Below are 25,479 nucleotides of genomic sequence, written 5' to 3'. Positions count from 1 at the left end.
AAGTTAGCAGCGGGGAAGGAACTCGGGGCTGCTGGAGCGGCAGCGGCGGCGGCGCGGGGAGAACCGGACGCTGCGCACGGAGCAGGTGCCGCTGCGGCTCGGCGCCCCCCTCGGGCTCCTGGCCTGAGGTTGAGGGGGGCGGCGGGGGCCCGCGCGGGGAGGGGGCCATGCGGCCGGGCTTGTCCCCGGCGCAGCGGGACGGCAGCCAGGGCCGGGGGCGCAGCGGCGTCGCTCCATGCAGCCGGGGCGGCTGGGCGGCGGCGGCGGCGGCGGCGGGGGCGGCGGCTGAAACCATGTCCGGGCAGCGCCGGGGGCCGCCGCCGCCGCGAGCCGGGAGCCGTGATGGCCCGGTGGCCCGCACCGCCTCCGCCTCCGCCGCCGCCGCCGCCGCTCGCCGCGCCGCCGCCGCTGCCCGGCGCCTCCGCTAAGGGGCCGCCGGCGCGCAAGCTGCTCTTCATGTGCACCCTGTCCCTGTCCGTCACCTACCTGTGCTACAGCCTGCTGGGCGGCTCGGGATCGCTGCAGTTCCCGCTGGCGCTGCAGGAGTCCCCGGGAGCCGCCGCGGAGCCCCCGCCGAGCCCGCCGCCTTCTTCGCCGTCGCCGCCACCCCGTGTGCGCCCCGGCGCCTCCTTGCCACCACTGGACAACGCGAGCCACGAGCCGCCGCCCGAGCCCCCCGAGCGCTTCACGGCACCCGCGGCCGACGGCTGGGGACTGGCGAGCGGCGGCGGCGCCCGGGACGCATGGTCCCGGAGTCCACCGGCCCCAGGAGACGTGGTCACAGCGCAGGGCGCGCTGCTGGGGCGCGGGGCGCAGGAGCCGGGCACCACCGAGGACCTGGCAGGCCCGAGGGCGACCAACGCGAGCGCGGAGCGGGGCCCCGCCAGCACCCCTGATTACGGGGAGAAGAAGCTGCCCCAGGCGTTGATCATCGGGGTCAAGAAAGGAGGGACGCGCGCGCTGCTCGAGGCTATCCGCGTCCACCCGGACGTGCGGGCGGTGGGTGTAGAGCCGCACTTCTTCGACAGGAACTACGAGAAGGGGCTGGAATGGTACAGGTAGGAGGCTGCGGGGCGCGGGACGCTTGAGGGGGTCCCGAGAGCCTATAGCCTGGGCAGCCTGGGGAGGTCGGTGGGAACCATGGCCGGGTTGCGCAGGGTCCAGGTGCAGAGGAGAGGGCAGGAGTAGAGCTAAAAGATCACTTTATTTCGGGGCGAGAGGAGGAGCTGGTGCCTCGGGATCTACCAGGCTCCAAAATCTGGGAATCCCCAGCCCTCACGCCTGCTGCCTGCGGGGTGTTTCCCAGACCAGGTTGCTACAGGGCTCTGAGCTTCTAGGTTGGGTACATGCCGAGGAATGAGACAGAAGAGCTGAATTGACAACGGGGCTTTGAGATCCCCAGGAATCAATCAAAAGCGCCCTCAAAAGCATTTGTGTGGCTGGAATCCAACTTCAGTGTTTTAAGGTCAGAGAAAAAGGAACAGTTTAAAAACCAGACGGTGTAGGCGCTTTGGCTTTCTAGTAAAGGCGGGGTATTTCCTACTTCTGTGACTTTCTGTCCCTCTTGGCTGAATGAACACTGGGCTGATTTAGCACCAGGAGCCTAGGTTTCTAGATGCCAGTTGGTGCTCTAAGAGTGTCTGTGCCCTGAGCAGAGCCCTTTCTAGTCTGAGCATCCTTGGAGCCAGATTGCCGTTACTTCTGCTAGGAGTTACACACCTCTTTCTCATCACCAGATGTTGGTAGGAGGAAGGGAGCAGGAGAAAGTTAAGTGCAGGTCAGGTAGCTCATAATCTACCCTTCTTGCCAGCTGTGACCATCGGTGCACATGCCGAACATGCAGGCCTCCTCTCTCTCTTGTCCACCCTCCCTCTCCCCTCCCTCTACATATCTTTCTGGAAAACTGATCTGGTTGGGTGGCCCCATCTCGATCACATTTCAATAATTAATTGCAGCTGTCAAACAGAAACACAGCCTTTGTCAGCTGAAGCGATGCTATCAGTTCCACAGAGCCAGTGGGTACAATTGGCCTATGACAGAGTTGCCTTCCTGTCAGAGAGACGTGTTTTCTGGGTTTAAGTTACAGCCTGGGAAAAGTTTTGCCTCTAACTTTGGGAGTATGTAATAAGCATGTGTGTTGTGATTGATTTCTCCCACTTTTTTTTTTTTTTTAATTTGCCTTGTGCTTTAAAAGCTGGGTAGAAGTACACCCAGGCATAAACATTCCAGCACATCACACTGAGACGGGGAATATGTCTGTTAATGTCTTGTCTGTTTCAACAGCAAGAACTAATTGGGATATTTTAGGAGGCTTCAAACAGTCCCTTCCTATCAAAACATAAAACAGCAAGTGCCTAATTTAACTGGAAAAAATCCGTATTTATAACATCACAAGCCATGGCTTCCAGTTTGTGATTATAATTAAAAAGGTGTTAGGATGATTAATGCAACAACAGGAAAATAAAGACAGGGGAAGATGTCTGGGAAGGGTTCAGGCGTTACTGGCTAGCTGCAGGCATGTCCTGATTTCTTCTGTGGGGTGGCTTTAGGCATAGAGGGGAACTGTGGGCTCCCCCTTGTTCTAATTTTAAAGCTGTGCCTCTTGTGGGAGGTGTCACATGCCCTTTAAGAGAGAGCATAAAGATCAAATCTTGCAGCGTGTGTTTGGGGTGGCTTTGCTGCAGTAGAGCTACAGAAAAGAGTTCCTTATTTGGACGACGAATAAAGTTGATGGGGAGTGCTTGAGCTAGGAAATCCCATCCTGGGATCTGGAGGGTTTTCTATATGAATGGGAAGAGGACGAGACAGATTTCTTAGGTTCTTTTATAGTGAAACTGGGAGGGGAGGATACATAAGCTACCTCACTATCACAACATGGCTACTAAAGGTATGTGGTGTGGTGATACTCCCAGCCTCCCGATCCGAGCCAATACTTGTGGCATGGGTGGCATGGTGCTAGTATTTGATAGTCCTTAGTAGAACCACTAAATACAAATGGTAGGTCTAGAACAAGGTCCACTTGATCCCAGATAAGAGAACCATTTGGTATCTCCTGTTCCTCAATCCCTGGCCCTTAACCTCTTGCCATATGGATCTCTTGCACAAGGCCGAATGGTGCTGATTGCCAAGTGAGGAGGGGACTCTCTCTCAAGAGCAAGCTTCATGGAAGTGTGTGGCTGTCTCACAAGGAGGGATTCATTAGCCACTGAAACGTGGCTGATGGAAAGACTCCGGGAAGCTCCTGAGGCTCCCAGGAGCCCGGTGTGCTTCCCAGCCTCATTGGTGACAGCCATGCTTTGAGGACATTTGTGAGACTTCATTAGTCTTGTCTTTCCATGCTTGCCCTAAGCCTCTCTCCTACCTAGGAAGAAGGGATGACAGCTACACCCTAATGTAGAAACGTGAATAGTGGCTTCAGTTCAAACCAGTGGCAGAAACCTTTCCTCTTGGTTCCCTGAGCAACTCTGGACTCCTTAAATGGCAGAACCTGAACTTCCCTGCGCCATGTCTGCTGTCTGTAATCTGGTGGCTTCATTGAAGAAGCACAGGTTAATTAAAAACTTCAACATTTCATTATTTATTTATCTAACCATTTATCCCTTTACTTATTTATTGTCTTAAATGTGCTCCCAGTTGCCCACAGTTTCTGCAAGTGGCCCTGGATTTTGTGCTTTGAGCAGGAAGAGCTGAGAGGAAACAGCCTGCTGTCAATGCAGCTGGTCTGGGCTTCCCTCCTACCTAACAAATCAGCCTTAGCAGGTCCACTCCTGTGGTGTCACTCCAGTTGTCCCTAAATCCGGGTTTTGCTTTGCGCCTATACTGTTGATCGAATGGGATGTGAAAACACATCGGAGATTAGAATATGTACATTCAATTTTCAGGGCAGCACCAGACTAGTGGATAAGGGTGTGTATATTCAGGCTGCGGAGATGCTTAGCCTCTGTGGTAGATTGACCCAGTCAATGGTTAATAAGCTTGGTGGATCAAGCCCTCCTCCTCTGCCTTTCTATACCTCTCTCCAAAAGGGCAAAGCCACGTGCAAATTCTACAGGAGCTGATACAGTGGTCCCGGCAGAGACCTTGAACCCTTCTAAGGGATGGGACCTCAGGGCAGACCCCTGGCTGCCACTGCAGAACTCATCACAATGACAGAGGGATAGGAGTACTTGCCTCTCCTGTGACTCACATGTATAGTGACCATGGCCTTTTGCTTTAGAAGCCACTTAGCTCCAAGGTGACGTTCCTTGGTCTTATGTCCTATTGGGAGAGTGGAGTAACCCCAAGAACCCGCTGCACGCTGAGGAGTGCCCAGCTTTTGCTTCCTCGTGGAGAGGGGCCAGTGGTTGGCAGCAGCAATCTCCGTTGGTGTCTGGAGAGAATACTGAGGACAGGACATGCTGGTATTTATGGAATGCCAGCCATCGTATGGGCTGGCACTCTATAGAAGTGTTATTCATGGCAGCGTTGAGATTATGCTGTGAGCTAAACAGCAGCAATTTTGTTTTGTGACCACATTTCCTTTTTTCGTGGAAGTGAGTGACTGGCTCAAGGTCCTAGGTCTGGTGGCTGCCCTAGCTGAGATTGAAGCTGCATCTGTCCAGGGGCAGGTGGCTCTGTTTCTTTGCCTACACCACATTGCCGCTCATTAATACTAAAAGAGAAGCGCCCCTTTCAATTCTTTCCTTCAAAAAACAAAAACAAACAAACAAACAAAAAATGATTAATACCTGCTAACTGTACACTTAGTACTAAGTACTATTTTAGGAATGGAGGGTAAAGTGAAACGTGAAATGGATGGAGGGTCCGTTCTCCCGAAACCGTCAGTTTAGTAAGAAGGTGTGTGTGTGTGGAGGGGGGGGGGGGACGGCGGCAGCAAACAAGCAAACCAAACAGTGTGTAGTGAATGTTTGGCTTTGGTGAGCGATGTAAGGAAAACTCAGCTAACTAAAGACCCAGAGCTCCTCTGCCCAGTGTGACTGGTACAGCTGAAGTGGCCAAACTGGAGTATGCCAGAAGCAGGAAAGAGACAGAATGAAAAGTTGCTCAATAGTAACTTTCTATTCATGGCATATAGAAATCCTAGCGTTCATGTTGAGCTAAATAATGTACATTATTAAATGAATTCTGTGCTTTTTGTTGTTGTTGTTGTTGGCACTTCTAGAGACGGAAGCCATGGTCTTCTGTGCGTGTTCTACCCCCGAGCTACAGCTCAACCCCTCAGTATCACTTATTTCCACCTTTTAAAAGTGGCTCTTGGAAAATTGGGTGGCCCTTGTGCAGTTTCCAGCTTTTGAATGTGGAGCATGCTCAGACATCTTGGTCCACCTGGGTTCTGATACTGCAGGTCTGGGGGAGTGGGTGGCACTCTGGGCTTCTGGGTTTCTAAGATGCCCTAGGTGCCATTGTCGCTACTGAGCTGCTTAGAGTTTCCTTTAAGCTGAAGCTCATGATGTGTGAATGTGTTAGTGTACGTGCATGTGCCAGTACGTGTGTGTGTGTGTGTGTGTGTGTGTGTGTGTGCATGTGCTCACATATATGTATGTGTGCATTTAAGGGCGTTATTTTGATATGATCACGTGATGGAAATTACATAAATACAGTGAAAGGATAAGATCCCCAACCCCCCCCCCCCCCCACACACACACATATAAAGATCCAGTTGGAGAGGTTCCCAGCAGCAGGAAGAGTGAGTGCAAAAGTCCTGAGGTGGAATTGGTGGTGTGGCGTTCATTCATCACTCTGGATGCAATTGAGTTCACACCAGACATCACAATGTACCAGCTGAATGATCCTCCAGTGCATAGCTTATATAACATCACTCAGGTTCAGTTTGGCTGACAGTAATTTCTTCCTGATAGGCTTGTTGGGGGGATAAATGAGATAATAAAAGTGGACACGTTTATCAACAAAGTGAGTGTCCGAGGCAGAAGTCTAAATGAGGCTGAGGCGTGTTCGTCCTCCTTTCTGAAGCATCATCCTCCATTTGCTTTCTTGTCCTTCGCCTTTACCAAGTATGTGATGACTTTGTCTCATTTGGATCGGTTTAGGAAGAGCTGGATAAGGAGGCCTTTGTGGCCTGCATCTCTTTCTCATTGTAAACAAACTCAGGTGACATCAGGCCCCTGTGGGTCAGAAAAATGAAAGCAGCACACTGCTAGGAGGGGTTGGTCTCCAGCGAGCTCACTTCCCTGGAGCTGGGGGCAGCTGCAGCCCTGTCTGGCTACACACGACCCTGGGATCATCAGAGCTTTACTCTGTAAGAGAAACTGGGAAACCAGGTTTTGATGCAAAATCTTCTGAGTTTTAGCACTGGCCACGGATTTTGGTTCCTTAAAAAACACTGTGTAGGCCAATACCGCAGAGCAAATGAAACCCATCTGTGGGCTGGATGCAGCCAACTTGCTACCAGTTTGTGACCTCTGGGCTAAACTGATCTCGGAAAAGAACTGGTGTGCAGCGGCCAGAATTGTGCTGTTTGGGTTAGTGTTTCTCCCTTTTCTAGCTTTTTGCAACAGCGAGAGGGAAATACTTCCCAGGTTCATGGCAGCAAGCACCAACAGAGCCTGATACAAACATTGAGGCAGAAAAAGAAGCTTCACAGATAAAATACCCCTTTCTTCCCAATTAACATTCCCTGCAGGTAGGCCCAGCTCCCCCTGCCTCAGCCTCCAGAGTGCAGGGATCACAGATGTGCCCTGCCAGGCCAGCTGTTTGGTTTTTTGTTTTGTTTTGTTTTCTTTTGTTTTTCAAAGCTAGGGATGGAATTCAGGACCTTATGCATGGTAGCCAAGTGCTCAACCACTGAGCTATATTCCCAGCAGGAAAATTCTTAACTTATTGATCTGAAGTGCCCACAATTGATCTGTATATAGATGACTTGGATTTATAAGATATATTCCTGTAAGAGAGGATGGAGATCTAAAAGGTAGGTCAAATGGGTTCTCTGTTTTACTTTGTTATGCCTGGTACCAGCTTGCTTATATTAATAAAGCCCATTCTTTGTCTGAAATACTCCGGTCCTCAAATGCATTTCTGTAGCAGGCTCTTCACAGAGATGGAGACTGTAGGAGACTGAAGTGATGCGGTGTGGGGCAGGCCCTTCATCTCTCAGCCAGGAGCCACAGCATGCTCATTGGGTGATCTTGGATACGTTGATGTCAGGAAACCTCAGTTTCTCCATCTGCAGAATGGGCTCAGTATTGCTTCCTTCCAAAACACTGTATGATGGTGAACTACAGTGCCGTTTCAAATGCTTTGTGTAGAGTTGGTGACACAAGGTACCTTGCTTGGCTTATTCATTTTCTTTCAGTGCCTCGCTTTTATTCTGCCCGTCAGCGTGGAGGATCCTAAGAAGAAAGCCATTACTCAGCTGTCACTCATTTGAATATGGTCTTTTATTTCAAGACCATGTCTGAAAGAGGGATTGCAAGTCCTCAGCAGCTCTAACATAGTTCTCCAGGGAACAAGCAGAGGGTTCTAGAAGTCGGCCTGTTGGCACCGAGTGGGAGATGAGTCTGGTTTCCTGAGGTCACCCTGGTCATGCTCTCCACCCAGAAGACCTGGAGGAAAAAAAAATGGTCCAGTTCTCTGGGTTGCCACGCTCTTGAGCCTCTGGTGGAAACACATCTTGTCTTCATCTTCCCGACAGAACCCAGGACACCCTGCCACATTCCTGCCTGAGCTCTGGCGAAGTCACGCGGGGGCTCCAGCCATCTGAACACGACTTATTTTTTACTTTTGTAAGCTGTACCAGGGCCATTTTACTTTTAAATTGAGTCAGTGTGGAAGCCTCGGGACTCCAGGTGAATGGGAGACTGCTAGGGTTGTATGCTCGGAAGCTTGAAAGCTCTGGGTTTTTCATAGTGGGTGATGCCTCTGGAAGGTATTGAACCACAACCCTGCTGAGGGCAACTCTGGAGACCATTGGTTTCTGTGGTCTAACAAGCGACTCTTCACCTGACTTGGGGTTTTAAGTCTGAAATTATCATTCACCACAGAGACTTTGTGCTGATCTTGCCATTAATTAAAAGCAGAAGGTTGATTTTGTTTTCCCACAAAGCACTCACTAGTTAGGATTGCCTGCCTTAAATGATTTTCAACCTTTAAGAGTCTACTATACAGGTATCATGGCACACACCTTTAATCCCAGCATTCAGGAGGCAGAGGTGGGCAGATTTCTGTGAGTGGGAAGCCAGCCTGGTCTTCATAGTGAATGTGAGGCTAACCTGGTCTATGTGGTGAGACACTTTTGAAGAAGGAAAAAGGAAGAGTAAACAAAGCATATATACAGGGGAATGAAGTAACACGCATATTAATTCATGTACATGTGCATGTATATATAGTATACATTTCACATATGTGGGGGCTTCAAGTGAGAAAAGTTGAACTTAATTTTAAACCAAAGGATGATTTATTGGCATATGTTACAAGCAAGTTTGTTGGGTCATGGGCTTCAGGGAAAGCCATGTCAGGCTCAAAGGAGGAGAAGGGAGAGGGGAGAGGGGAGAGGGGAGAGGGGAGAGGGGAGAGGGGAGAGGGGAGAGGGGAGAGGGGAGAGGGGAGAGGGGAGAGGGGAGAGGGGAGAGGGGAGAGGGGAGAGGGGAGAGGCTTCTGCATTCTTCCTTCTGTCATGCTTGTCTCGGCTTGCTTTCTTCTCAGGTGTGTCTCATCAGATTTTATTTCAGGTGGTAAATAACAGCCCCCCCCCCCTGTTTTGGGGATGCCTTTTAAGAGTGTCTATGCAGTGTGCCTGGAGACACCCTTGTTCAAAGCTGTGACACATGCCCCTTCCTAAAGCAGGGATTGGGTGAGCTCTTGATAGGCCAAGGTGATGATATGTAGACACTTCTCTGACTTGAAATGGTGGTGGGAGCGGGGAAGCAGAGCTAGTCCCACCAAAGTCACAGGAAATACTTTGTTGAAAGAGGAAGAGGGTTTTATGGGGTCGACTGCTAGAAAAATGAGAGTCAGTTATACCAGATGCCCATGAAACATAAAAGCCCTCTCTGGGGTGGTCCATGATCTCTCATCCAGCATTTTAACTGGCAAGAGGCTTAAAGGATTAGTTTGAGGTCAGGCTGAGTTGCACTTCTCATTCGTTCATTCACTCATTCATTTATTCATTAAACATATAATACCAACTGTGTGCCATTTGCTGGGTTTAAACATGGCCATCAAGTAGAGAAATGAATATATAAAGTATTATATGATAAAGGAACATAGGCCTTGACTGAATAGGATTCACTCTAAGAATGGAAAGATGGTTCAGTCCTTGACAATGTGATTTATTTTTAATTTTAACAAATGTGCAAATTTATGTGCTATATGTTACAGATACTGGAGGCATAGTTTCTGTTCTGGGACCAGGCCACACTATCGCCCTCTGCAGGACCTTTTCAGTCATACTTCTTCTTCCTGGGATACTTTGTCTCCAATCCCTAGGTTGCTGGTGTCTCCTTATCAAGTCTTCAGGTGTTGGCTGGAGTTAGACCCTTCCAATAGACCATCCCCATCTATACAAAGATCTTCCAGTTCTGCCCTGCTCAGATGCATTATTCTCATCACAGTACATATTACTCTTTGAGGTTACCCTGGTCACTCACTCCCTCATTGGATGGTAAGCTACAAAGAAACAAGGACCTTGTCTATCTCATTCCTTACCAGCGCTCTGGCATATGATAGACACTCAAAAGGCGATGATGTCTTAGCTGCCAATAAAGACTCAACAGACTAATGGGGCAAAGGGGGGCCTTCTGTGTGTTAAGACTCCTGACTTCTGAGAACAAAGAACGTTCCTGTCTCTTGGGAACTTGGGTTATAAATTGTTGTAAGTGCTTTCACATGCTAATTCCACAGGACCACGTTGGGTGCCAGGAGGACAAACTTCAAATGTGTGCAAGCAGACAGGTTCCCACTCACCTAGCCTCTCAGGTGGATCTTCCCACTCCTCTTTTACAGATAGATGAGGATGAAACTGGGAGAGCAAGCGGCGTTTCCAAGGACATACAGCAGGCTGTCAGGAGCCAGGTGAATTTCCACTGAGACAAATGACTTGTTTCCTGGCCTCTGTGGCTATGGTGATGTTCTAGGAGAATAGTGCTGGTTCTTTCTCATGGACCGTTTTGCTTCAAGAGTCATTGGGATTAAATGCATCATCAATGTCATTGCCACTGGGTGTGCTGGAACACACTCATAATCCTAGAACCCAAGCCAAGGCTGGAGGGCCCTGAGTTCAGGGCTAGCCGAAACTAGATAGCAAGCTCTTGTCTCCAAACTATTTCTGCATAATTGCCATTTAATAATCAGCTGCAAAAGGGTCCCGCACTTGCTTTGGTTTGCTCACTCTACAGGTGGGTGCCTTCCTTCCTTGTGCTAACCCATGAAAGCCTCTGCTGGAGGTGAGAATCTCGAGAGTTGCTGGAGCTGAGGAAATATTTGAGTTAAATCATGGCTCCACCCTACCCCAGGGGACTTTGAATTTTACGGTCACCTGGCATTTTGATAAAGAATGTGAACCTGGGGCTGAGGAGATGTCTTGGTGCATAAAAGAGCTTGCTGTGCAAATGTGGAAAGCTTGAGTTTGAACCTCCAGAAACCGTGGGAAAGGCGGACATGGAGTGCGACTGTTTGTAATCCCTATGCTCCCTTGAAGAGAGGGAGGTAGAGGCAGGTGAGTTCCTGGGAGTTCGCAGGCCAGCTCCTCTGGCATCCACAGAGACAGAACAGCAAAGAAACACTCTTTCAGACAAGGTGGAAGCCTAGGACCGAACACCTTAGGATTCTCTTAACTGCTGCCACATGTACACTGACACATACGTGTACACTCTTACACATGTGGCTCTGCAAACTCACATATACACATTGTGTATAAACACACACATAAGTTAAAAGGGGAAATAAATGAAAAAGAAAAATAAGTAGTTTTTTTTTTTTTAAAAAGGTGGACTTGAAATCAGAGGTTACAGTTTTGAGTCAGAGTTCCTCATATGCTTCCCTTATACACAGATTGGAACTTAACCCTTGATCCTTGTATTTTACATCTTTAAAATGGGTCTAACAGCCTCTTCTCAAACCACAGTGATTTTGCAGAAGTAGGGCAAGGGTTCTAAGCAGGGAGCTACCTTGCCTACACCTGTTTGTTGTTAGTCCGTGCACGTTTTCTGAATTCCTCCAGGTAATTGGTTTTCTGGGATGTTGCGCTCCAGGGAATGCCTGAAGTACAGGACAAGCCCTCTTATCATAAAGTTAGATTAAGAAGTTTAATTTACAGAAACTATTATCCAGCATGGATATCAAATGTTCTGAGTGCAGACTGCAGAGAGTGCCAGAGAACTCTTGGATAGCCTTACTCTGCATAACTCTCTCCCTCTGTCTTATGACCACTGGTGTCTTATACTGAAACAACATAAAGAGTAATGGGGCATGCTTCCTTTGTCAGACTACCCTGCCGTTAATCAACTCCAGAAGTGACCAGAAGATTCTCTTATTTTGTTCTCATTTGGCCTGTCGTCTTTTCCACTCTCTGCACACCTCGGCTGTGTTTCCCAGGCTGGTATATCCATATATCACCTTCTGGTTGCCGCTCCATCCTGCTTTCTAAGCGGTAGGCAGAGCAATAGTCCCTTGAAATATCTTTATCCCAATTCACAGGATACATTAGATTTCGTGGCAAAGGACAATTGCATTTCAGACGGAATTAAGATTAAGTGCTAACTAGCTAACTGAGTGACAGATTGTCTGGTATTTTTTTGTATGAACCCAATTAATTACAAGAAACCTTACAAATGGAAGGGGAGGCGGTGAGAGAACCAGAGGCAGAGAAGCATGGGAGGGATCCAGTCAGCTCTATCTGAAGGCTTTGAAGACAGAGGGAAGGGCCACGAGCCAAGGAGTCTATGCAGCTTCTTGAGTCAGAGAAAAAGCAAGGCGGCCGCGGCTTAGCATCTTCAGGAGAAAGGCAGCACAGTGACACTGCCACTGAGATCTGTCTCAGACTTTGGTCATGCGAACTGCAGATAATATATTTATATTGTGTTCAGCCTCCAACTCACGGTGACTTATTTACAGTAGCTGCAGGAAATGAATATGCTTTCGTCAGGTGTGCCTAGCAGTTGCCAAAACACTTTGATTCTTTCTTTTTCTCTCTATTTTTTTTTCTTCTTCTCTGGAAAAATATCATCTTCAGGGCCCTCTGGTTCCCTTCCCAAACAGATGGAGTGGAGCGGTGTATAAACAGTATTTCCAGAATGTAAAAATACAAGTGGCTGATATAAGCTGGAGGGTTCGCTCTCCTGTAGGCAGGGAACGTTGATCCTCGGAGTGTGTCGTTGCACAGGCACCAGCCACTCAGAAACCTGAGTTTGAAATGAAGCTCAAGGGGACGTGTGTGTGTGTGTGTGTGTGTGTGTGTGTGTGTCACAGAACCAGTGGAAATCACAAGATATTTTAGAGAACACATAACATTTATTTAATTTGTATGTATGTTTTTACATCAAGGATCCCAAAGTCTTCTGAACATGAGGCATCAGCATTGATCTTGCAGGGAGGTTGTCTTAGAGGTGTATCTACCCACCCAGTGCGCATGGGCTTTCCCTTTTAGATTTGTGCCTACTCTGTGCCAACAAGGTTTTGAAAACTCAGTACTTGTGTAAATCTTCACACAATGATTTTTTTTTTCACAAGAAGAAAAATAAGTTTCTTAAATGTTTGTAAAGACTATTTAATGGAACACCTGTGTTTGATAAGCATATTTATATATGTGTATATTTAAGTGTACATGTGCAAATATGTTGTGTGTATTTATATACAGACATATATACACACATATTTCTAGATATTCTCATATCTCTGTCACCCATGTATCTTTGTACCTGTGTGTGTTCTTACCTACATGTCTATACGTATGCATGTATGCATGCGTGCATCTATGTGGCACCGTTTGCCATGGTTCAACCCTTATCCCTTGTCCATTTGCCTAGCTGTCGTCTGATTTTCATGAAGTAACCACAGTAAATGACCATTTTAGAGTATGAAGTGTATCATACTTCTTATTTCCCTTTAATTTCCAAATGAGTCCATGTAGAAGAAATTCCAAGCCTGGCTGGGACCTGTAAGGCCCGACAAGGCTGATTTATTCTTTCCATTGCAATCACGTCCACTCACCTCTTCTCTCTGTTCCTGTTTGTACTGCACTAGCTTCCTGCTTTCCCCGAGAATCTAAACATGACCTGGCCACAGGGCCTTTACACTAGCTGCTCTCTGCCTGGAATTCTTTCCATCAGTCAACTGTGCGTCTGACATCTTTCCTTCACTCATGTCTTCACTAAACCGTTTTATCCTCACTGTGGCCTGTTGTGTGGCACTTGGCTTACCTGACATTGCTGGTGCTAAGGGCTTCACTCATTGGGAGATGCCACCGTGGCTGCTAATTGACCATACTGTACTCCACAGTTAATCCCTTCATCCTCCAAGTTTTTGTTGTGTTGATTTTCCCTATTTTAATTCCATTGTCCTGGGAATTTGTGGAACCACAAGATGACCTTATCATTGCTGGGGGAAAGTTAAAAGCCATTTATGTCCCTCTGAAGCGATCCCTGCTAGTTAAATCCTCTGCCACCGGGCAGTGGTTGTATGATGTACTGCACTTACTCTCCCCACTGGCTTTACTCCTGCATCTTTTGCTCCTAAGTCATAAATCGAGAGGCATTTTAAAAGGTTCACATTGGGGAAACAATTAACAGGTATTGAGACAAATGTGTACAACCGTGTTTAGAACAAACTCACAGTTGGGTGTCCTTCCCCACTCCCTTCCTAGACAGTTTCTTCATTTGTGCTCAGATGACAAAGAATACTGGCAGGTAGCTTTTTTTAAATTTTTTTTTCCATATTAGCATTCCCATGACTCCCAGTGGACAAACAGTGAACACATTGTGCTAACCTAAATATAAGTTAAGGCGTTTAATATTAGAAAATGTTATAGTACATATACTGGGTGTTGAATGGGCATTATCCACTTAGACTCTCTGAAAAGTACACAGCCATTTCAGCCAGTGAACCCCATGATCTCACTGAAACCACTGAGTTCCTTATTTAGGACAGCAGTGAGCTTGTTCTCTGCAAGCTGGCTGTCATTCATTCCTGGATTGTCCTCGTGGAAGGCTTCTTGCTTCCCTTACGATTATATTTTCTTCTTCCTCCATATCTCATTCATCAAGGATAGGACATTTCCCTGAGTCACAGCCCATTCGAAAACCTCAAATCACTGTCTGGTCGAATGCCCTTAAAGAAAACCATTTCCAGTGGTTGTGTATTCACGTTTAGGCTCAGAACTGGAGTGGCCAGGATCCTTTTGGTTATAGCATACATTAATCCCAGGTAAGATCTGAACTAAGTATGAACCAAAAAGGAATTTAATAAATAGCTCAAGTATCTGAGAAGTCCAGGGTAGGGGAATGGGGATCTTTAAACAATCAATATAATACTTTTTATTAATTTTTTGAGAACTTCACATGTGCATGCAGTGTATTTTGAACAAATTTACCCTCAACTCTTTCCCCAACTTTTCCCAGGGATCTATAGTTTTCAGGGTCTGGCTTAATCAGGGCTAAATAATGCCACCAGATCAACTTTTAGTTTCTGCTGCCGAAGTGGTTAGCCACATTCATAAAACTTTCCACTTCATGGCTATGAAGTGAGCGTTCACCTGATTCTTTTTCCTAAATTGCAGGTAGTAGAGGCCTCTGTCCCTGTCCCCAAAGTCCCCTGCCTCTGATGAGCAGACTTGGGGGTCAGTGCTTCTGGAGGTACATGGTAGTGGGATGCAGGGATTTTTCCTAGAGTAAAACCAGGATATGGTTCTCAGAGGGGAAAAAAATGTGTGTGGATGCCAATATGACAGATGTCTGCTTCTAGACTTCTGTGGAAAGCGGTGTTCCAGTGCAACCCAACTGAGTCAATCAGAGTTCCACTGGCTTGTGTGCAGGCAGAGGTCTGGGTCTGATTCTCGGTTCTCTCCCTCTTCTGTTGCTCTGCCAAGAAGCAAGACAGGCAGAGGAGAAGAGGGTGGAGAAGCCAGAATGGATAGACTGGTGCAGTCTCTGCATTTAAGGTGTTAAATTCCGGGGGAAGTCGAAAGAACCTGTTTCTAGAAATCACTAATTATTTATTTAGAATATCTTCCATTTCTGTCACTTCCTTGGCAACTCCTAGCATAGCACTGTCTGGGAAAAACTAAAGGGATTGTATATCTTGCAAGAGAATTCTTCAAATAGCAAGTAAATCATTCACCACATTAAATCTTCCTGCCCAGGATCCCTTCCAGTAGAGAGGGAGAAATGACTTGGCGTTTGATCAGCCTTAATATAACAACTAGATAGTCCAGAACTCCAGAACAGCCCTGGCTCTGCTTTTTTATCCTTTTCATGTACGGTAAAGCCTACAGTAAAGAATTAAGTGAGATGTGGTTTTCTATGATTTTTGTGAGACCTTTTCTTTTCTTTTCTTTTTTTTAAAATGAAGTTAAAAACCCCTGTTTTGAGGAAAACAGTCAAGTCTGGTGTCTTGGTGTTTTTGATGAAACAGACATGTCTTGTGAGTGTGGGACTGCTTTTATCCAGCAACAGTGCTTCCTATTTCAACATGTTCATGCAGCAGTTTTACAGTATCTCCAGGGATCTTTCTGAAGAGACTCACTAGGAAATTTGAAGACTTCGGGTCTTCTAAGACCTAGGTAATTTGTCAGGTACAGTTGGTACAGGCTAATTTCCTGTATGATGCTGAGACAATATCTTCGTTTTCCCTCCCTCTCTCCTTCCCTCCCTCTCTCCTTCTCTTCCTTCCTCCCTCCCTCCTTCCCTCCCTCTCTTCCTCCCTCTGACTTTCTGTCTATCCTTACGTTGTTCCTCTCCTCTTCCTCCTCTTCTCCTTGCTCCTCCATCCTTTTCCTTCTTCTCCTAGTCCTCCCTTCCCTCCTCCTTCTTCCCATCCTCTTCCTGCTTCCCATCCTTTTCCACCCCTTTCCCCTCTTTCGAGGTATGGAGATTCTTCTTTTTTTGTTAGGGGGGATTTGTTTGAGACAGGGTTTCTCTGTGTAGCCCTAGCTGTCCCAGAACTTGCTTTGTAGACCAGGCTAGCCTCACAGAGGTCACAGAACTGGGCTGGCACTGGAGATGGAACCTGTGGTCATGTGTGTGCTAGGTGAGCATCCTTCTGCTGAGTCACACTGTAGCCTGTCTTTAGACCTCTTGGCAACTTTAGGATTTGCTCTCCACGTTCCCTCTGCTGTCTGATCCCCCCAAACCCACCCGCAGCAGCTTTCCTCAGGATGGTTCCCACTGCCCTGATGGGGGAACGCAAGAAGCTCTTTCCTCATTCCCTTTAAGTGGAGGAATTAGGAGTCGCAACAAAATTGCTTCATAGCCCTTGTTTTCAGAAAACATTTATCTATTTCTTGTGACTTGTTTTCAGATTCTGAAGAATTGTTAAAATTTCTCTTATTTCAGAAAAAGGTGAAATTTAAAGACAGATAAGAACTTCTTTTGAGTGGTTTGTTTTCTCTTTACTACAACTGTGCTTTCGTACATTCTTAGTAACAACAGCTAGCTTCCATAATTCTTTAGGAGACTGAAACAAAACAAAACAAAACAAAACAAAACCAGCAGGGGATTGTGTGTGTGTGTGTGTGTGTGTGTGTGTGTGTGTGTGTGTGCGCGCGCGCGCGCACGCTCGTATATACCTGCACATCTTTGTGATGATGAGTGAGTACATGCCGTCATTGGAATGTTAAGGTCGGTGACCACCTCAAGTGTTGGTCATTGCCTTCCGCCTTAAGTCAAGGTTTCTGTGTTAGCTACATGAACCAGGCTAGGTGACCAGAAAGCTTTCAAGGATTCTCTTATCTCCACCTCCCTTCCTCCTGAAGAAGAAGTCCTGGGATTCTGTACATCTGTATGTAAGCTACCGTGTCTGGATTTATGTGGGTTCTGGGGATGCTAGCTCAGTTCTTAATGCTTACATGACAAACATTTCATTCACTGTATCCCTTCTTAAACATTGGTTAATCTTCCTAGCAACCTCCAATGATGACAGGTTTTGCATTTTAAGGGGAAAGTGAGGCATAGAGAGAGAAGAATGATTCCCAAATACACCCTGGTTGCTACTGGTGCAGTTTGGGTGGGAGTCATAACAAGAGGCTACTTCCTTGGAAGAAAAGATGCCAAAGAAATTCTATCCACAGTCTGTTCTTGACAGGTGGGGGCATTTCCTCAGAGTGCCTTTCCACAGCCAAATCCAACATGTCCCCATCTTCATGAATTGATCCGAGTGCCCATGCCTGGCTCCTGGAGAAGTCAGGGCATATATTCTATGCTATGGAAGAATATAGAAGAATGGAGAATGTCTTCCTACTGTTGTTGGTTTAAAGGTCTCAGCATTTGGGAGAACTTCAGAGAGCGAGAGATATTGATTTTTCTGGGACCTGCTGTGTGCTACTGATTTCAGAGACTTGGAGACTCAGCTGCCCCTTCCCTGTGTGGGGCAGCTGAGGGATGAAAACTCCCCAGGGCTGTATCTTCTTGAAAGGCATCCCTGTTGCACAAGCTCTTTCAAGGCAGTGCACATGGTGGAAAACAAGTCTTGGTGTCGCCTTGTGTGGGCACGCCTTGACCCTGCTGCCTCTGCAGGCCTCGTGATGGCTCTGAAGGGAGGGCCTGGTGACAGCATCATCCGGGAGTTTACTCTTTGATACAATGACATTTCTGTCCTATTCTCCTTCCACAGCACTTTTTAGCCTTTGAGACTCCTTTGATAGCTGCCTTTGGAAAGGTGGTGTGTGAGGGTGAGTGTGTGTGTGTGTGTGTGTGTGTGTGTGTGTGTGTGTGTGTGTGTGTATACGTACCTTTGAGGGAATGTTATGGAGGCTAGAGGTTGGTGTTGGGTGTCACCTCTGTTCCTCTCTCCCTGAGTTTTTGAGATAGGGTCTCTAAGTGATTGTGGATTTACCATCCTGCCTAGACTGACTGGTCAGTGAACCCTTAGGATTTGCTGCTTGCACCCTGTCATCATTGGGTTTACAGGTGCCATGCCCAGAATTTTACATGAATGGTAGGGAGCTGACATGAGAGTCTCATGCCTGATCATCAGGCCCTTTACCCCCTGAGCTGCCTTCCCTGGGGATGTGTTTACATGAATGGTTTCCCCAAGTGGCTGTGGGGGAGCCGGCAGTGAGGCAGCTGAGGTGGTGCCGCTTGTGTGGACCCTCCAGCCTCCTGAAGTGCACTCACTGTTGAATCCCACTTGTCTGAGGCTTGAGATGCTCCTGCTGTCTGACAGGATCCTTTCTTGACTCTTAGCACTATTTTTTTCTCTCCTTTCTTGCTAATCCTCTTTCAGGTTGGCATATTCTTTTCCTGCTCATGTTCATATTTGGAATTAAGCCTCATCTTAGTGTTTGGGTGGGGATCCTTGGACCTAATCCCCTCTTCATAGAATCACACCAGGCAGCTAGATTAGGACACCTTCACCCCCTTCACTTGCTTTCATTTTAACTTAGTTATCTCTTTTAAGACTGTCTCCACATGCAGCCACATTCTGAGGTATGGGGTAGGTTATAGTGTTTGGATTTCAGCAGAAGCTAGATGAGGAGGTGAAGGTCCCAGCCTTGGTTTCCCTGGCATTTCTGCTATCCTCACTCCTCCTGAGCTGTCAGGACTAGGTGGCACACCCCCTCCAAGCTCATATGGAGCCAGAGTCTTTCTTTAGATATAGATTTATAGTAATATCTAAAATATATAAAAAATGCAAAAGATTACTCCCCACAGAGGACAAATATTTCAGTCAACGAATGGACAAGTGAACAGAATGATTTTCAAATGAAGAGTACAGATGGCTGGCCAATAAATACATGGAAAATAGTCAACATCTTTAGCCATTAGGGAAATGAAGACAGAAACTGCACTGAGATGTCATATCATCCTAGTCAGAATGGCTATTATCAAGAAACAAAACAACCCATACCATGGACATGAAAAAAAGCATGCATTGGGCTTGCAGAGAAAGGATCCATCACATTGTTGGTAGGGATAATAATTAATGTAGCCACTGCAGAAATTGGTATGAAAGTCCTTCCAAAACCCAAAAGTAGAACCATCACATGATCCATTTATACTACTCGTTTGTTTGTGTATTTATGTGTGTGTGTATGTGTGCGTGTGTGTGTGTGTGTGTGTGTGTGCAAATAAAAGTCAGTAATAGACAGCTGCACACCCATGTTTACTGCAGCACTATTCACAATATCCAAGTTATAGAATCAGCCTAGCTGTCCATCAACAGATGAATGGATAAAAAATGTGTTATATATAAAGAGTGGAGTATCAGCCGTAAAGAAGAATGATACTGTATCATTTGCAGGGAAATGGACGGAGTAAGAGATCATTATGTGAAATAATATTTGACTTACAAAGACAATTATTGCACATTCTCTCTCAGATGTAAAAAAATACCAAAAAAAAGATATGAAAGTACAAAGGGGATTACTAGTGATGTGGGAAAGCAGGGGTAAGAAAGAGTAGTAGGCAATGAGTATGACCATGGCATGTCACACACATGTATGAAAATGTCATAAGGAAATTCATTACTTCATATAATTAGTGTCATTAACCAATTAACACAACGATAAAGACATCTCCTCTGTGGCTTATGTCCTGCTTCTAGCACTGCCAGCTTCATTTCCTAGAAGAGAGTCACAGCTTACGGGGACTGTTTCCTTACTTTCGAGTGGTTAATACAGGGCGATGTCAGTGGTAGACTCAGAGAACACAGGTGAGAAGTTATGGACCTTGAATGCTGCTGTTGATGCCGGCAGCCAGCAGATACCTAGGCCATCTCTCTCATGTTATTACCCCATTTTACAGGAACTTGGAAATTGCAGTTTCACAATGGTTCATGACTTGCCCACAGTTACAGAGATGGGAGATACTTGAGTCAAAGCCATTGGCATCATTGACTACATGTCTCCTGTTGGTCTGCTTTACTTTTGTTGTTCCTTGGCTTTGCTTGCCCTACTTTGTGTGTGCTGTTTCTCTGTCATTGGATGGTGGACTGTTTCTATGGCTCTGCGTGGGAAGATTCACTGTTGGCTAATCACTCTAACCCAAAGGGGTGTGTCATGCTTTATTTGGCCACGCCTTTCTTGACAGGTATCTCTCTGGTCTCCGTCTCTTGATGTTTACAAAGAAAGCTGCATGGGTTTCTGTGTCCCCTAGAGCCTTCTTGTCAGTGAGGAAATGGAAGGAGTATGCATTTAAGGTTTTTTTTTATATACATATTAAAAGTTGTCAGAGTACATGCTTACTTCTGAGTTTCTGAGAGAGACCTTCATGTTATAACCAAGAAATGATATAGATTTAGGAAAAATGGGCACCCTTTGTGCCCCAGGTACCTGCTGGCCCTTGATAAAAGCTTTTAATAATAAGGATGCTGACTCCTTGTACGATTACCATGAGATGAAAGGAAACATGTGGTTTGAGTATGAGTATTGCTCTTAGAAGCTCTTATTTAGAGTTTAGTTTCTATTATCAAAATAACACTCTGTGCTCCTTTCTCTTCTGCATGAAAGGAGGAAAAAGTAAATGCTTCCATTCCACTTTGAACTGCTACAGAGTCAGTTTTTCTATGAAGTCAAGAATTTGTGGGGAGGCCAAGGATTCCTTTTCTTACCTAACTTCCCCCAGGTGTGTTTAAGCGATGAAAACCGGAAGGATTTAGCTCTAGAACAAGATTCGTTTTCTGGGGTGGTGGTTAGTGGCAGATAGCAAAGCTCTTGAGCCATGTCCCTGTCTGCTACCTGGAGGGGCTCTGTAGCAGAACATTGCCATGTAGCTTTCTGAGGAGTTCCGATTTGTACCTTTTAGAGAGCTAATCCCAAGTCAGGCCTCCTGTGTGTGTGTGTGTGTGTGTGTGTGTGTGTGTGTGTGTGTGTGTGTACAGGATAGACCTGTCAAGGCCGCTCTTCTACCATAAAGCCTGAGGACAGGGATGAATAAGATCAGAGCTGAACAGCATCACAGGAGTGTGTGAAGCTGAGTTCTATAGATGATGATGGCTCATTTGATACAACGATGATTGTAGCTTTCAAATCCAACAGACTAATTTATCTACCTGGAGGTTCACTAAGATGAGTTACTGTGGGTGGGCTCCATTGCTTGTATATTCTCTTAAGGAGATATTCCTTGACAAGAATGCTTGTTTTCATGGAAGGATTATCCTTTGGTGTCTGGCTGTGATAGAAGCTGCTATTTGTCTTTTCAATGTTGGTTGAGCACATGAGAATATAGAATAACAACAGTATTTCCTAGTCTTCCATCTGCTTGGTGTGGTTAATGAGGTTGAGTTTGGACAAATGGGATTTAACAATAGATGCTGTGTGTAATTTCTTGGCCTTACAAGGATGTGGTTTCCTTTGCTGTTGGTGAAAATGAGAATATGATGGTTAAGCCTTGAAATGTCTTGAGGCATTGTACAGAGAAAGCCACATATTGAAAATTATGGGGCAGCAAGACAGAAAGAGCCCAATGGGAGCCCTTTGGATAAGATAGGAAGACATTTTTGTTTTCCTTAAGCTGTATTATTTTGGGTTTTCAGTTGCTCTTAGCTAAGTCTAATTGGAGAAGATACATCTGCCTTCTCTGTTCCAACCATTGTGCTGAGGCTTTAGCAGCTCATCCTATGAAGCCCTCTGGAAAACATTTGTTATTATCTACATTTTATGGATGAAGATACAGGTATAGAACAAGTGGACTGTGTCCAGATAGCAAAAATAACAATGGTAGGTTTCTCTAAGGGCCTATGTCCTCTTCCCTCCAACCATGGGTTTTTGACCACATTTATAGTACTAGACATGATTTTTTCCCTGTGGATCTGGCCTAAAATCCAATTATAATTTAGTTAGTTACCCCTATAACAGGAATGCCACTATGTCACCAGTGGGTACATCTCTCCTGGCAGGTTGGTATTGTAGCGCATACATAGGTTCACAGTTATGTAAGACTTGATGAGTTTTCTGTCCCAGGAGCCTGCATAGCACCTTCTGGAAATGTGAAAGTTAGCCATGGGGAGGAAGCTCTCAGGTCCATTACCACTTAATTTCTCTGTTTTGTGGTATCTTGAACAGTAGGGTGTTATTACCTAGTTTTAGTGGGTAATCAAGAGCAATGGCAGGAGCTTGTATGGTTTGGGGGGCTCTGTGACTGTTGTTTTGCTGTGCAAGTAAAATGTCAAACTGCTTTCTCAATAGAAATGTTTCATACCCATAGATTAGCGCTACTTATAGCAGTGGTCAGAGAAGCTGCTGTTTGCAGTGGCTGAGAGTTAACACCAAGCCCCATAGCTCATCACATTGCTGAGACAGTGACTGTCGAGTGCTCAGCTCTCTTATTGTTCTATTATTAAGTCTATTATTGCTCCTTCCAAGACTCAGGGACATTGCAGAAAAGGGGACGTGTAAGGAGAAAGAACGTGAAAGCTGGATGATGGAGGAGTGCTTTGAAAAGTTGTCTTCTGGACGTGACATGGGTAATATAGCCATGGACTCATAGAGGCTGTGGGTACCTGTAGTAGGCTATAAGACTGAGCTCCTCCCTCTCTGAGGAGCTGTGGCAGTCCATTGTTGCTGGGTGAGTGGAATCATATTCCTTAGTGGTGTAGTCACTGATAAGTTGTTCTTGGCCAAATAAGTTGTCCATGTTAATGTAGGCATCCCTAATTAAATGCAGTGTGACACAGACAACAAAAGACAGCTAGATGTAAGCAGGAGGGAGGTACTGGGGAGAAGGGGTTCAATAGGAAGGGGAAGGGGACAAGAGAGGATAACAGGGAATGTGATCAAAGTACAGTTTATATGTGTGCAGTTCAAGAAGGATACAGTTTAGACAAGAGAATTAATTACAAGTGATTTACCCAAGATTATAAACAAAACACTGTGAAGCCAGTGCTCTAAAAATGAGCCTATATTTAACCTGTTTGAAACCAGGTTTTAATATCCATCTGTCCCAGAATGACTCTGACATCTACTGCTTCATCTGTGTGATCGTTCCCTATTGTGCCGGGCACTGTGATTGGTTCTGGAAAGAGGAAGGCAAGTACAACCAATGGGTGCTTGCTCTTGGGGTCTTCCAGTGTAGGAAGAAAGAGTCGAAGACGGTAAGTGAAGCTGAAATGACAAGCATAGGTGGAGAGTACCCAGAACCACAAGAGAGTATGACAGAGAATACAACGGACTCATAGATACAGGACTTAAAAATCACAGTAGAAGCACACCTCTGGGTGTGTCTATGAGGGCTTTTCCAGGAAGGAAGATTTGGGAAGCATCTACTGAAAAAGTAGCATTTGAAATGAGATCTTAAGGATGAATAGGTGAACATGTCTCTGTGTGTGCACATGCAACCCAGCTGCAAAGATATCATGGCTGGGATGTGCATTATTATGTTGGGAAAACTAAAAGGGCATGGTGCTGGAGAGGAACAGAAGAGGGAGAAATCCATTATGTGAAGTTGGAGAGGGAGCCATGCAAGGATTTGTAAGCCATGCCCCAGATTTGAGAGTGCATTCTAGGAGCCATGAAGGGCAATTCAATAGTTTCATCAGATGAGTGATGTGGTCAGGTGTATGTTTCAGGTTGGCCAGCCTGGTTGCTACGTGTGTAATGCACTAGAGGGACAAGGGCGCACACTGGAAATTCCCACAGTAGTTCAGAAGGAGGTTTTGCTGGCTTAGATTAGGAAGGTGGCAGTTACTCTGAGTGACACCTGGGAGGTAAAGTGTAAAGGGCATGATGTTGCCTTGGGGGATGGGAGAGAGGGAAGTCAGCAGGACATTCTAGGTTTCTGGCTTGTGTGCCTGTATGGGAGTATGCTGGCTTTCTTCACTAACATAGAGAACATGAGAGGGAGATGCTTGGGGTGAGTAGAGGCCTTTATTCAGTCAGCCTGTTCAGCATGCTCTCTGAAGAAGTAAGAGCCCAGCCACATGTGGTTTAAGATTTCCCTGCTGAGCTCCTTCTGACCTGCTGCGCACTGTGTGGCAACAAGATTGGCTTTCATAGATTCCTTCCCCAGACTCTCAGGCCTGTGGTGAGTGAGAGGACTTGCCTTTGGAGTTGAGGACTGCGAGGGTGAGGTGCTGTGGCTGTTCCTGGCCACGAGAAAGCTGGTTTGCCCTGGGAAAGCCAAGACTTAGTTGAAGAGAAGCAGAGATGAGAGATGGAGTGAAAACCTTCTTTGTTCTTATGTTCCAGAATCCAAGCATGCTCAAGTCCAGTTCTGTTTCTACCTACTTAGGCTGCTGTATTTTCTCTGGGGCTTTAAACTAATTTGGGGGTAGGTTTCTGACATTTTCACTGGGCCTTAGATTAGCCAGGCACAATAGAAGTTTAAGTCCCAAAGTGTCGAGTTTCAGATGATTTTGGGATATCCATGTATAGATATGAAACTGGCTGCTGGAGGTGTGTATCTGAGCTTATAGAAGGCAAGCGTGGAGGTGAAACACAAGGAGTTATCCAGCACAAAGGTACAATCAAGGCCAGGCAAAGACTATTTTGTAATAAGAGAAGTGGGTTTAGGATTGGGCGTTGAAACTAATTGGAGGATCTAGAAAGTCTAACTTGTAAAGGAAGCAAAGATACAGGAGGGAAATGAGAAAAAGGCACTTTTATGGAACTAAGTTTTAAAAAGGAGGGAGGGAGTGATGAATTGTGTTGAATGTCACTAGAAGATGTTAAAACCAAAGTCTAAAAATAGTCTCTTTGATTTAGATACAGCTTGAGGAAGAGTTGACTTTTTAAGCTGTATCTTAGTGTTCTGAGAGCTGAGATGCCAGATCCCACTGCAGCAGCATCTCACAAGGGCCACGTTTAGTGTAGGTTTCAGGAACTTGGGGAAACGGACCACTCCTTTAGCTGCTATTTAAGACATCTTATGATGCTTTAGCTGCTGTCTTCAGTGCAGTGGAAGGGCTCCGAAGAGTTCATCACTACCTTGTGAAACTTCAGTCTAGGTAAGATGACAGACAAGGAAATGACAAGCACAATTTAGGTTAATAAATGTGGAATGTGTCATTTTGGATCCTTCTGGCTGTAAGCAAGAGAAAACGTAATGAACAGTGACTTAGGACATTTAGAATTCATTTAGCCAGAGATCCAGGTAGGTGGTCCTGGAGTAGATTTAGCGGCTTACTAGTGTGTGACAGAGCCAGGCTGCTTATATCCTTCCAGTCTGTCATGTCACCTGTCGGGGTTTAGACTCTAGCTTGTAGCATGATGTGGAGATGGCCGGTGCAGGTCTCAGCTTCTTATGCGTATGAGAGTATGTGAAGGGCAAAGAGAGAGTAGCAAAGGGTGTCTGCTCTTTAGTATTTTACAGAGAAATATTCATTTCAGAATATACTAGTTTACTTCCTTGACCCCCCACACCTGGCTTAGTTGTATCCATT

General features: G+C 46.1%; 1 protein-coding gene across 1 annotated transcript; it reads left to right on the top strand.

The window, feature by feature from the left end:
* The first annotated feature begins 342 nt into the window (after window positions 1-342).
* Hs3st4 (heparan sulfate-glucosamine 3-sulfotransferase 4) lies at window positions 343-25,031 on the top strand. The gene is made up of 4 exons (XM_059258514.1): window positions 343-1,058; window positions 22,466-22,566; window positions 23,024-23,193; window positions 24,978-25,031. The coding sequence occupies exons 1-4, from the start codon at window positions 343-345 to the stop codon at window positions 25,029-25,031; spliced, it is 1,041 nt and encodes a 346-aa protein (XP_059114497.1).
* Window positions 25,032-25,479: the final 448 nt, after the last annotated feature.

Source organism: Peromyscus eremicus, chromosome 1 (assembly GCF_949786415.1).
Source record: "Peromyscus eremicus chromosome 1, PerEre_H2_v1, whole genome shotgun sequence".
In the NCBI taxonomy this organism is placed as follows: domain Eukaryota; kingdom Metazoa; phylum Chordata; class Mammalia; order Rodentia; family Cricetidae; genus Peromyscus; species Peromyscus eremicus.
The sequence above is the reverse complement of the archived record's forward strand: the minus strand, read 5'-3'. Positions and strand labels throughout refer to the sequence as shown.

Bases quoted from the DNA above. Each gene is read 5' to 3' on its own strand.
- Hs3st4 (XM_059258514.1), top strand. From the start codon at position 343: ATGGCCCGGTGGCCCGCACCGCCTCCGCCTCCGCCGCCGCCGCCGCCG. The intron at 1,059-22,465 runs GTAGGAGGCTGC...GCTCCTTCCAAG, and splicing joins AAGGGGCTGGAATGGTACAG to ACTCAGGGACATTGCAGAAA. The intron at 23,194-24,977 runs GTAAGTGAAGCT...ATGATGCTTTAG, and splicing joins GGAAGAAAGAGTCGAAGACG to CTGCTGTCTTCAGTGCAGTG.